The sequence below is a fragment of the Anabrus simplex genome, chromosome 5 (assembly GCF_040414725.1).
Source record: "Anabrus simplex isolate iqAnaSimp1 chromosome 5, ASM4041472v1, whole genome shotgun sequence".
NCBI classification, from domain to species: domain Eukaryota; kingdom Metazoa; phylum Arthropoda; class Insecta; order Orthoptera; family Tettigoniidae; genus Anabrus; species Anabrus simplex.
This window is the reverse complement of record NC_090269.1, coordinates 260,572,097-260,585,944: the sequence shown is the minus strand read 5'-3', so window position 1 is coordinate 260,585,944 and position 13,848 is coordinate 260,572,097. Positions and strand designations below refer to the sequence as shown.

The 13,848-nt window shown below is 38.2% G+C and overlaps 1 protein-coding gene across 2 annotated transcripts in view; it reads left to right on the top strand.

The window, feature by feature from the left end:
* The window catches only part of LOC136873966 (zinc finger protein on ecdysone puffs), a 185,821-nt gene that overhangs the window by 107,795 nt on the left and 64,178 nt on the right, over positions 1-13,848 (top strand). For both annotated transcript variants that reach the window (XM_067147366.2, XM_067147367.2), the window contains exon 10: positions 4,455-4,536. In XM_067147366.2, coding sequence (XP_067003467.1) covers positions 4,455-4,536 — 82 coding nt within the window. The remainder of the gene's footprint in view (positions 1-4,454; positions 4,537-13,848) is intronic.

Here is a 13,848-nt window from a genome sequence, read left to right as displayed (position 1 = left end):
TGCATCCGCCACAGCCAAATCATCTATTTCATTGTCACTGCTGCTAATACTGTCACTACTACTTCCGACTAAACTTTCATCTGAATTATACAATATATCAAGCACGTTACTGTCAGTCAAACCACGGCTCGAGCTAGCCATTGGAGCGCGGCGCGTCACACGGACTGATGAAGCTGCAGCGAGACCGAAGGCAGCAGTACGAAACTGAATGAGGGGAATAACATTTATGACGAAATAAACCAACTCGATACATATTTCAGATAAAAGGTTGAGACATCGTCTTTCAAATGTGATCTACACCATGCACAGTTGGTTCTCATATCCTATGACAGAAAGCAGCACTAACTGATGCCTACACAGAGCGCTCGTGGAGAGTTACGAAAATATTACAAACCGAGAAATAAAGGTAAATATAACAAATAAACCGTACTGTCACTGCACAAATAGAGCAAAGAACATCACACGAAAAGACAAACTACTCAGATCATCATTTCTTTATTTTATTCTGCAGGAAAGAATGAAGCAAACAGACTTAAAAGAAAAACAGAGATTAGGGCTCAGACTTACTTGACAAATATGTATCCTTACAAAAACTACATTTTAACGATCTTCAATTCTTATTTTACAACACTGATAAACTCCAAAATTTCTTCTTGGAAACACAACAATTTGCGTATCCATAACTCCAAAACTCTTCGCGCTATAGCCATAAATGTGAAACCATGTATGGGTCTATACCACGTATAGAGGTCGGCGGCTACGGAAGAAAAGAGGGTCTATACCACGTATAGAGGTCGGCGCTGAGGGGTTAAATTCAGCCGAGGACAAAAACTTATATCTCACTTTCTTAATAGTCCGAGAGCATATTTCCTTATTTCGTAAGATTTGTATAAAAGATTTTCTTGCTGAACATCCACTCTTGAAGTAATAGGTGCATTTAATAAGAAAACATTTTACTCTTGGTTAAAACAGTCTGTCTTTAAAGTAACGTGACCAATCGTAAGACGTAAAACCTTCTAGAACAGAAAAGAACATGAAGGAACTTCAAACAACGGTTTTGCGTAATAAAATAAATGTCTTCTCTAACTTAAGGAATGTGGCTGGATTCGGTCTGCTGAGTAATAAATAACAAAGTTCTATTTTAATTCAAAATAAGGCAGACACTGTGTTTCCAGGGTACTAAACGATGTTGGGTTCTCGGTTCAAAATGGGACCTGATGCAGATTAACAAAAAAACGAGAATGTTAAGAGAGGATTTTGAAAAAAGATAAAAGATGCTATCGTAAGAATTAACTTGGATATGAGACTCACCTTTGGCAGCGTGTAAGATGTGTATAATCAAACGTTAGAGAAGACACTGAGAGCTGCAAGACACAGTGACCAATGTACCTGCGTTGGAGGGGAAGGGAGGGGAAAGATCGGGAGAGGTACTGAGGGGAGATGGCAGGATAGGTAGGGAAAGTGGGAAGGAGCAGGAGGGGCTTACAGCTGATGGCAATGAAGGAAGGAGGGAAGAGGGAGGGGATTTGTGCAGGGCGATTCGATGAGAGGGTGTGGCGTGAGAAAGTTTTCTGTATGCTTTGAAAGACTGATTTGCTATTGGAAGCTTTATTGAGTCTGAAAAAACGCTATCAAGAAAGCAAACAATACTTCTGGTTTCTCTGAAATATCATAGTTTGAAACCCGTATTGCAGTATTGATCCATGTGAATGAGGTGAGTTAGCTGGATAATCTATAATGTCCAGTAACGGACCAACTATATTGGTATTATAAATTTACTCATTCTGAACAAATATTTCAGGTTTCTCATGGGAATCAACATCTTTATCGTCGCCGGTTTTTGCGGATTCTGCTTCTCCGCACACTGCCTATTCCGTGATATTGTGGCGTTCGTTAAAAGGGTGAATACAAAAGAATTAAGATTTCACTTAAACGTAGCAAATATGAAACACACTGTGGACACACCGAAGTGAAAATCCGGAAAGCTACCTCTGTGCGTTCGGGAAGACGCATTCTGTCTAAACACACAGATATTTTGAATTTAAATTACTCTGTACAATTTTTTTTAATTTTTAGATGTGAAGGCAGTTTTAATTTAAGTCTGAATTGTTTTCAGTTTAAATATGGAAAATGGGGACAGTCTTCTTCCATCTGCAGTTACACAACTGATAAACACACTCAACATCGAAAACTAGGTGAGCAGGAGCGTGTTGCCAATCTTGGCGCAAATGAAACCCGCACCCCAATTTTGTACTTAAAATTGTTTTTAGAAAATATACAGGGATTATTCATGTAAATACGGTACTATCATAATGTTTTTGTACGATTGTCTGCATTTTTTATTAACGCATAGGGTGGTGTGCACCTTCTTGGAGTAAATTAGTACGGAAGTAGCGTTTACTAAAGAAGTCCATACTACAGAAGTAAATTACTACGGGAGTTATTTACTCCGGAAGTAACGTCGGAGAGTTGAAGTACAATTTATTCTTTTAGTTACTACTATAGAAGTAGCGTTCGTTACTCGTGGAGTAGTGTTGTGTTTATGTATCTTGAAAGATTTACTTTTAATTCTTCCTATTTTTGACCAATGTAACCTCCAGTACAATCAATACTCTTCCCCTAGGATAAAGGATACATTCTTACGTGCTTGTGTAATTTACCCAACCTAATTTTCCAGCATTTTTATTTGATGCTTCATTTCGCGAGTATTGTCTGTCGCATTCGTGTATCGTGTTTCCAGCTGTCTACAGCAGCATGTGTGCTTTACGACTGGGGTTTCGGGACGGCAATCGGCCTGCAAGCAAGAGAGGCTAGCGGCTCAGTTAATTGGGATGAAAAAATGAGTTTATCATGTGGTTCGCAAACTATTAACTTTTTTCTGTGCGTAATTTTGTTGGAATTATATGCCACATGTTTTTTCTAGCAGTTCTATGCTTTTCCCCATGTCAGTCCTATGTTAATTATGTATGAGCTTGCCGATCTGTCTTGTATGTGCTGGTTTTGCGTACCGGTACTTCACTGCATTTTTGTTTATTGTTACTTCATTATTTTAATGAGTTGGAGTGTATGTATTTCAGGGAGTTATGTCATGTCGGTGACAGTTTCTGGTATTTTCTCTTCACGTTATGGCCAAAAAACATAACAAACGTTGTCACCAAGTGTTCAGATACCTATCAAATTAAATTTCCTTTCATTTTACAGTCTAATAAAGGAAACTATTAATGCGAATCCCCTCGGGAGATAAATTTTATTTAGAGTTATCAAAATTTTGAAATATAGAGAATACTGTTTTTGGGCATGTATAGCACATAATTCAATCTAATGTATCTACGGACTTTTACTGAATACAATATGTCATCGGTACTTAGAAAAATACGAAGAAACTCTTTTACAGCGTCACTTTAATTATAACCCTTATTACAGTAACTTTTTAGTAGACGGGCTACATTACATACAACAGTGAAAAAAGAAACATAGCTCCGTTAAAGCGTTCGGAAAAAATCCGTTGGTCTCTTCTGTTTGTTACGGTTAACCTTTCCTCCCTACACGTTGAAACTTTTTGTCAATACCACGCAGCTGAGTTTCATAAATGGAGCTTGTCATCCGCGACGTTTGGGCTTGCTTTCGTACGTGACCGGTAATTGACACCCAAGAAATGGCGAAGCTTTACCGATTTGCCGATGACTGGAAGTTCAAATTTTTTTTGGTTGCAGTCATATTAGTTTCCAGCTTTAGGAACGCTCTCTTTACTTGTTAACTGTTTCGCACAAACTGTAAATGCTGTATTGCACAGTCAATGGTGCACAAAATTCGAGTTGCATAGTATTGTTTTCTTCAAGGGAGGAAATGTTTGTTTCGAGAAATTCGTTTAACCTAATTTCGAGAATAGAGAAATACCCATGAAGAATAGGACAAACGGCCGGAAAATCTAAGTTTGTTCGAGATACTGAAAATTCGAGTAGAGTTTTGAGATATCGATGTTCTACTGTATTATTATTATTATTATTATTATTATTATTATTCATATGTGTGTCATAATTAGTGATACGGTGCATTTTCTTGTGACCATTTTAATGTCTTTTTTTTTTAGTTTAAAATTTAATGATCAAATCACATTGTAACTGTAGGTATGCATGCCTTTTATCCTGTCCTTTTTTCACCTACTGTGGTGCAATATATATGATGAAATTCAAGAATTAAAAACATCTTCCTCTTTTTGATTTCTAAAAGTTGGCAGCTATGGTTTGCCATTTCTGAATTGAGAGTTGGTGGTTATTTCGAAATCACGCAATTCTAAGTCCGTTCTTTGTGTTCAAACGACTTCGAATTAAGGAGGTTTTACCGTATTTAGGTATAGGTCTTTTTTTTCATAATTTTAAGGAAATAATAGTTTATTCTAATTTCCTTGTTTCCAGATTTTATTTTTACCTGATATTTGACAATGTTGGTTACAGAAAGCAGCAGAAACTCACAAGAATCGTCAACCTGATTCTGATGATGAATTTGGTATTGAAGAACTAATTGCACAAGGAAATGGTGAGCATATTTTATTCTTACTCCCATATGTGTTTTAAGCAATGTCCTAGTTCTGTTCAGTACTTATCTTCCTAAGGTCTCTGATATCCTGCCTTCTTCACTTAACCCCCATGTGTCTTTACTGTCAAAATTTTTGGATTAATCTTTGAAACCCTTACTTTTGGCAGCATGAAGGTATCTAAAAGCAGTGTTTGTGAAATTACTAAAGCTGAATTTACTCTTGATATTTATTTTAAATTGAGTACTGTGTTTTATTCTTAAAATAAATATCAAAGAATTGCATAATGAGTTTCCCTCAATGTTCATAGGTGTTCATAGGTGGCTATTTGAGAGATGGGTGGGTTGAGTGTAATATTAGGTGGTTTTCTAGGGATAAATAACTTGCTCTGCTTATACAGCGTGACTGTCGGGAATCTGACGTTTTTCGCATGGCTAGTACTCTCTCGGTAGGAGTGGGGAGCGGAATTGTCAAGCAGGACACTCGCCATGCGTTGCCGTTTCAGTAGCTATGGAGCAGTGGTCGGTTGAACATCATATGTTTGCAGAACTGCGGGTCTGTTAACAGTGCAACAACTTTTTCGTGTGAGTTTCAACCGTGGGCGTCGTGGTGCTGTTCCCAGCCGCAACATGATTCTCAGTTGGGTTAATAATGTACCGACAACAGGATCTATTGTTAAAAAGACGCCACCAGGACCATCTAAGGCAGCAAGAACACCAGAAAATATTGAGCGTGCGAGAGCCGTGGTGACGCCATTCTGCACAAATGCGTCGTATGCAAACATACAATGTTCAACCGGCCACGGCTCCTTAGCTAATGAAACGGCAACGCATGGAGAGTTCCTGCTCGACAATTCCGCTCTCCACTCCACATCAGATTCCCGTCGGTCACACTGTAGATCATATTCAGTGGAACCTCGATTATCCATTCTGGATAACACAGTCTCCTGGATTATTCGTTCAAATCACGTGGTCCCTCGACCATCCTAATTAAATCATGTTATAAAAATCCTGTGTTATCCATTCCATGAAATGATTTCCCGGATCATGTGTCCAGAAATTTCAGTTCGATCAGCACTAAATCCTCGATGAAGCATTTTTCAAGGAACGATATCTCAGAAAAGGATGGCTTTGGCATTCCCATGGATCTTGGTGTTAGCATCCCGTCATTGCTGTAATTAGAGCAAGTTCTGTACTTGAAAAGCTATTGGCGGCAAACCTTTTAGCACCACATTTGGCTAGTATTCTTGACGGAATCCTTGGTAATCAAAGCAGTGTGGTCATAATCGGAATGAGACAGTTCTGCTTTGGGAGACATCAAGGGCCGAATGCAGAAACAGACTAGTTTTAAGCCTTAGACATAGTCTACGTAAGCGACGTCTGAATTGAGCACAATCTTCCATTGCATATACAATCAGACTGTGCCTCATATATAGGCTTCTGATAAGCTCACCTGCATACACTGAGCGTCAGTGGGTAGGGTCTGACATATTCCACTCTGACGAGTCTAGTGTCAGACCTAAGACAAAACGCTGGTTAATAGAGCAAACGCCTGAAATCTGATATGTTTTACAATTTTCAGACGATGTTTAACAGGACGTTGTTTAAAGTTCCAATATTGGTTTGAAAGTGGAGATAGAAGTATCTTTCGTGCAACTCTTTGCTTGTCGCAACGAATTAAATTTTTCGGTGCGTGCGCCGAACGCCAGTCAGCTGTTTGTCTTCCTACACATTACTCAAATATGGCTAAGCATGAGCATGACTTGCCCACAGATAAGAGTATTGCTTTTGGAGGAAATTAATTTCATATTATCGAGAGTAAAGCAACACGCCACCGTACGGGTAAGTGTAGCTTTGATTATAGCGTTGTTACGATGAGTGTAATTTAGGATGTCTACAATAAATTCCTAATTTATAAAATTTATATGTATTGAATAGGTGAAAAAAAATAAAAACCTTTTAACATCCTACATTCAGTATCTTCAATACGGATAACAATGATTTTTATCACTTGAGTGTAATTTACTCGTAAATACAGTAGCTTGCATTCTAGGGATCGCATCATCAGCAGCCCTGAAGATGGTTTTCCGTACTTTCCCTATTTTTACACTAGGCAAATACTAGGGCTGTTATTATGGCCACGGCTCTTCTTCCCCAGTCCTCTTTAAACGGTAATCACAACCAATTGCCTTTTCCTATCTGATAGTTGCCAAAAACTTTAATAATTATATATACAGTAGAAGTCCGCTATAGCGAGTACAGCAAATAACGAGGAATCCATTATAGCGACGACTTTTTCTGTCCCTTCAACATTCCTATATTAAACTGTGTATCGTCCTTCGGTTACAGCGAGCACCCTATCACTGGCGTATCCCTTATTATGAGCGATTAAGCGTGCGCGATTTTTTCCGTTACTGATATTTATGCACCCCAGCGATGATACTACATGCGATCGATTACCTTCGGCATCGTTTCCTCGCTATGTGCATTAGCGATTTCTCTCGTCGACATTCAAAGGCGATGCTGGAGTTGATTAGTAATACCCATCGACTGTTGTTCTCTAGAGAAAATTCGAAATGAAAGACAATAACATGTTTTCGTAATAAATGCGTAAATAACGTGTCCGTTAACGGTTGTTAACTCGTTAAAAATTAAGGCTGACTAAACGACCGCTTAATTTTGAGGCGACATACTGCAATTAAGTAAGGATGGGATACACTTCGAGATATGACAGAGTGCTTAATTGATTTCAGAGGTTACTTTATATTTAGTCGCGTCTGGTTAAATTACAGAAAGGCATTATGAAAATTTATAGCCAGAAAGGTATAATTTCTCTACTGGAGCTTTAGGTGTTTTCATCATACGTAGAGTACGGTTAAGTTAGGATACGTGCCGCTCTTTGAATAAGGAAACTGAAACGTTTGCAACAAAATGCGATCGATCATCTTCGGAACGGTATAGTTTTCTTACTTTGCGCATTTGCAAGCTCTCTTGTTGACATTCAAAGGCGATGTTGGAGTTGATGAGTAATACTCATCGACTGCTGTTCTCTAAAGAAAATTCGAATGAAAGACGAACACGTTTTCGTAATAAATGCGTAAATAACGTGGCCAATAGCAGTTGTTAACTTGTTAAAAATAGACTGAAGTAAACGATATCTTAATTTTAATGTTATATGCGGAAATTAAGTAAGAATGTGATACACCTCAAGATATGGCAGAGTACATCACTGATTTCAGAGGATATTTCATATCATCTCGCGTCAAGTTACGGCTATTTACATGCGTTTCGAATATGTTTTCATGATAGGCTACATATACGGATAGGTTAGATATGACTGTTTGACGAAGAAAGCTGAGGTGTTTGCCACAGAAATCTCTGGAGTGATGCCGTATTTCTCCAAATCGAAGACTTTTGTCCTCAGAATCTCATGCGAAAACTCAAGGGTTGTTGCATTTGCTGCCTAACATGGATCCCACTGACAACCAGCGCAGTAACCACGCTGCTTCTTTTCACACGCGCACAGAACTCGTTGACAATAAAGGACCACCTCTTTACTACACATGGCTAGCCGCGACAACCGTTGTACAGTCTCTGTGTTTCTCAAATCTGCAGAATGGTATCAAAACTTGCGACCCTTCGAATTCTTAGAAAAGCCATGGCTACTCGGTGGCAGTCATAACACGTCTATTGTACTTGCCGCTTAGTAAAATTAAGGTTTATATACAGCAGGAATATTTTCGTGATAGATAGTCGTATTGTAAAGATACGTGGAAAAGGTATTGCCAGCAAATTTTCAACGGGTTCTAGTCGATATTATGATCCTAATTTTATTAAACACTCGGAAATGTAGAATAATTGTGCAGCCGCAAGAAAATAAGGCATAGGCCTAACTAAAGCCAATATTTGGCGTTAGCGTGAAGACAAAGTGCTAAAAAAATGCGTACTGTACAAAAAAATGCATTCAGTGGTCCGCAACAAGGATGCTTTAAAGAAGTCGAAGATTAAAGTTGTGAGGTATGTGCACGAAAAACGCAAGGGCGGAATGCCCGTACTGTGGCGCAGTAAACTCGTTTGTTGACTTTCAATGTTCGCGATTAGGTCTATACATCGCTAGCCGCTGAATTTGGCCGAACCTGACGAGCGAGTCGTGCGTATAGCGGTAGCTTGTTGTATCTGACGCTAGGTATAAGTAACAGTTTTATAGACAGCAAGAATAATTTCCTGATGGATCATTGTATTATAGAGGCGCATGGAATAGAAATTGCCTGAAAATTTTCAACGAGTTCTCTTCGGTATTATGATACCAGTGTTAAGTTAATGGTCCTTAAACCCGCGGATATAAAGAATAATTGTGCAGCCACAAAAAAGACAAAGAAATACGCCATGACGAAAGTCAATGTTCGGCGTCTAAAAATAGTCTAAAATGCGTAGGCCTACTCTACAACAAGGCATTTATATGATTTTACAAACTTCTTTTTGAGCCTGATTTAAATTTTTTGAAGGAAAAAATGGGGTTCGTCTTCGATTCGGAGAAATACGGTACTATATATTTTTTTCAGATGAAATTAAACATACACTTTCACGTAGTATCAGATTACGAAAAATAACAAACGAGTAAGCCGTAGTGTGGATATCATCTGCGGAGACATAAGTTCTGAACAAACTGATTGCCGTTTCATACCGATTTGAAAGTGCATGACTTTTATGCAAAAATCTGATATAACGACAATCCGTTATAGCTAGTAAATTTTTCGCTGTTATGAATTCTCGCTATAACGGACTTCTACTGTATATAAACCACATACAACCTACTTTTTGGTTTTCACTATTATGTGTGTACTGGGCAGTAAATATAAGTGAATCCCTCCCAGGTGATGTATGTGATAGCCCTCTGACGATCGGGACATGTAATTCTAACATGTATGTAGTCGAAGTGACCTATAATTCCCTGAAAATTGCTCCATGTATATAATAAAATATATTGGTTGAATTCAAGTTGACAGTTACCGGTTTGTCCTTTTTTTTTTTTTTTTTTCGAGGAACAAGTCTCTTAAAAAGCTAAAGCTTATTTTAAGTTCTATCTCCCCGTAGTCTACATGTCACATGAATAGCTGCGATTTAGCAGTGAGCGACCCACAGAGAGGCCGTTGGACAAACCTTCCTTCCGGGATTCGTCTCAACATAATACAAATGACACGTTTCATGGTACATAACCTGTGATTGTATTTCACTCCTCTCATTTGAGTTTAACCTCTTAACTGGACATGACGTATGTATTCGAACGCTGAATGTTACGGAGTAATGGGCATTGTGTATTGTCATCTAAATTGATGTTTTTCACACACGATTGCAGCAAATACCACATGTCAAGCTCGTTGAAGCTTATTTGTTTTATATTTTTAATCTGTGCGGTGCTACTTGTCAGCAGGAGGCCAAATATGGCAGCATCTAGTTCAAAGCGCGAGTTCGAAACCCTCGAGGACGGAATTATTCAGCACTTAGAGAATGTTTGTGATGATTTATCTTCTCAGAAATCCGAAGGTAATTGGTCTGATACAGATGAAGGTGACTCTGATAGTGAAAGTTGTTCCAAGAATGAGAATGAAGAACAAGATGAATAACATGACGAATCGGATGAAGCCAAAGGGCAGTTCTAGTGAGGTAAACGACATAACTGACCTTGGAAGTTAATGAAAAATATTTCACAATGTCACTAGCATGATATGTAATTCATAAATATTCCTTGTTTTAATTTCAGGTGATTACATATGAACATAACGTTCAAATTCCAACCAGGTAAATGACCTCGCGGTTAATGTAAAAATGGTTAAAAATTTCTCTAACATTAAAATTAAGTAATTAAAATTCCTTTAATTTACTTTTTGCATCAAAGATTTATGTTATTAATGATATTACTAACTTTTCTGCCTACCTTGGCGTGTAACAACAATCTCCTTAAAAAATGCACTGGGCAGGTTACACCAAACACATCAATAATAACCAGTTAAGAGGTTACACATGGGTCTCGGCAGTGCTTAAACATGACCGGTTGGACATCGGTTTTAGACAGTGTCTAAGTGATAATTAACGTCTGTGCAATGCGGCACCTGTACTTAGGAATTGTTTAACCGTAGACATCGTCTAAACAACGTTTCTGCAATCGATCCCAAATATTTGTACTTGTAAAACATGTACATTGCGTCCAGGATGGGATGTTTATTTTTGAATTATGATTTTTTTCAATCGTATCGCCGAACTAGTTTTCGGCACTTTTCTTGGGGTACCATATACAGTAAAACCTCGTTAATTCAAAGTCGTTGGGACTCAAAAATCGGACTTCGAATTAACCACCAATTCGCAATTCAGAAGTACCAACTCTTGCCGCGCTACAAAATGTTCTAAGGTCCGTTACTGCATGCAGTTAACCTTGATTCACAGTTTATACCTTTCAGATGCCATGAAAAAAGAACTATTTCCAAAATGTATCCAGGAAGGTGCATTTACAGTTTTTAAATAATGCACTTGGATATCTCATTGGCAAACATAACCTCACGCAACGAAAGGAAGAAGGAAAAAAGCACGATTCAAAGACTAGGAGAAATCTATGCTGGCTCCCATGTGCAAGTGCTTTATTCATTGGATAACTATACTGTATGCATTTTAGATGCCTAGTATTTACACAGAAAGTACCCGATGCCCTTAAAATCGAACTTTCCTATGACTCTATCCGTGTACGATTTCCCGCTCGTACTTCAGAAATGTACACACTTACCGCGTCCCAAAGTGTTCTAAGACCTATTAATACATGCAATCACCTCAATTCACAGTTTAAACCTTTGTAATTCGAAGTACAATGTTGGACTCATTACCGAAATTCAGACATTTAATTCGAGACTGCCTTTACAGTTTAAAACAATAGTATGTTGGAGTAATTTCAACTCTAAATTTATCGCGTCATTAATAGGAGGCGTGTTCCGGAACATGGAGGAGTAGCTTTCTGCACTTACTCTCTTCGGTGGGTCTACAGTGCGCTTCATGATTGCTAAGTTGAATGAAATGAGAATTCTTTTGTATTCAACCTTTTAAGGAACGTCGTAATATCACGCAACAGGCAGTGTGGGGAAAAACGGAATCCGCAAACACTGGCGATGCCGGCAGTTAACGAAAAATGTGGCTCATATAATAAATTCGTAGGCACCAAACAATATTGTCATTGTCGACGAAACTGCATTGCTTTATTTTAATGCGAGCCCAAACGGTCTTATGGTTTTAAAGGAGAAATTGGCAGCCGGGGAAACATACAAGGGTCGGGGATGGGGGTCATTGTAGTGTGTTGCAATGCACATGGAAGCAAGAAACTTTATCCCCTCGTCATAGGAAATTTTGATAAGCCACAATGTTTTAAGCGTGCCAGGCTCTTTCCAGGCCAGTACAAAGCATCTAAAGATGCAAACAGTACAGAAATCCAAAAAATAATGCATTTGCACAGGGGAACCAACATAATTTATCCTAGTCTTCGAATTGTGTGATTTTTTTTTTCTTTCGTTGCATGAGGTTATGTTGGTCAGTGATTTATCCAAGTGCATTATTTGAACATTGTAAATGCACCTTGTTAGATACATTTTGGAAATAGTTCTTTCCATGGCATTCGAAAGGTTTAAATTGTGAATCGAGGTGATTGCATGTTATTAATGGGTCTTAGAACACTTTGTGACGCGGCAAGTGTTCACATTTCTGAAGTACGAGCGGGAAATGGTACACGGATAGAGTCATAGGAAAGTTCGATTTTAAGGGCATTGGGTACTTTCTGTGTGAATACAAGGCATCTAAAATGCATACATTATAATCTAATGAATAAAGCACCTGCACATGGGAGCCAGCATAGATTTCTCCTTGTCTTTGAATCGTGCATTTTCTTTCTTTCGTTGCGTGAGGTTATGTTTGTCAGTGAGATATCCAAGTGCATTATTTGAATACTGTAAATGCACCTTCTTGGATACATTTTGGAAATAGTCCTTTTTTTCATGGCATTTGAAAGGTATAAACATAAACTGTGAATCAAGGTTAACTGCATGCAGTAACGGACCTTAGAACATTTTGTAACGCGGCAAGAGTTGGTACTTCTGAATTGCGAATTGGGTGGTTAATTCGAAATCGCGTAATTCGAAGTCCGATTGTTGAGTCGCAACAACTTCGAATTAACGAGGTTTTACTGTATTCCCAATACTTAGCTTCGGTATGGTAACACTCAAAACATTCTCCTATGCAAAGACCTACGTCACATTTATTTGTACGAGGTCCGGGATCCATATCTCGATAATTATACAGTATAAATTGACTGCTTGGAGATGATTGCAGACTGTCCCCTCTACACTTTCATTCTAACTCTTTGAAGTCATATAATCTATCATTAGAACACACACACATAAATTTGAGCTTATCTAACCGGAGCGCGCGAGGAGTACGTATGTGAGCAATAATGTAAAATCTAATTGAGCGCACGTAGTTACGAAATATCGTCCCTAAGTTGTACCACCAAATCACTATCGATCGACAACACCTCCTAACGATAGTAAAGGAAATCGACAACGCATCAAAGCAAAATCTAATCCGATAACTTGAACAGCTTTTGAGTGACTGAACTTCAAAGATCGTGGTAGTAGTATTACTAACAGCGGCACTCAGGCGCACGCTGTGTCTTAGTAATATTACTACCGGCGGGCACATTGTATTAAATATGACATATGGGGACAGTTTTCTTCCATCTACGATTGCATAAAGCATAACTGTACCCTCTGCATCGAAAACTAGGTGAGCCGGGAGTGTGTTGGCAACCTTGACGCAAATAAAGCCTGTACCCCAATTTCCAGCCTCAACATTTCCAAAAAATTTTGCGGAGATTATTCATGTAAATACGGTACATTCAGAAATATTAGGTATGGGATCCACTTATTCAGCATTAAAATCATGATAATTATAAAGTCATCACTATTTTATTTATTCACATTTTGGAACTGGTTTCGGCAATGAGATATGCCATCATCGGCCTAGGAAAGTATAACAAAGACATTAAAAATCTACATAATATAGGTTCTTGAAAGTTATATATAGAAATGATGTTAAAGTGTTCATGTGCGAACTAAAACATTTACGTACGTTACAAGATTTGATATGATATATTAACAATTTGTTGGTTATTTTGATCCACCTTTTCAATACAAATTACAGTTTGTGTTGTTAAGTTGTAATGTTACAACACTAATTTACCGGGACATGTTTCGCTTTTATTCATAAGCATCATCAGCCTATACA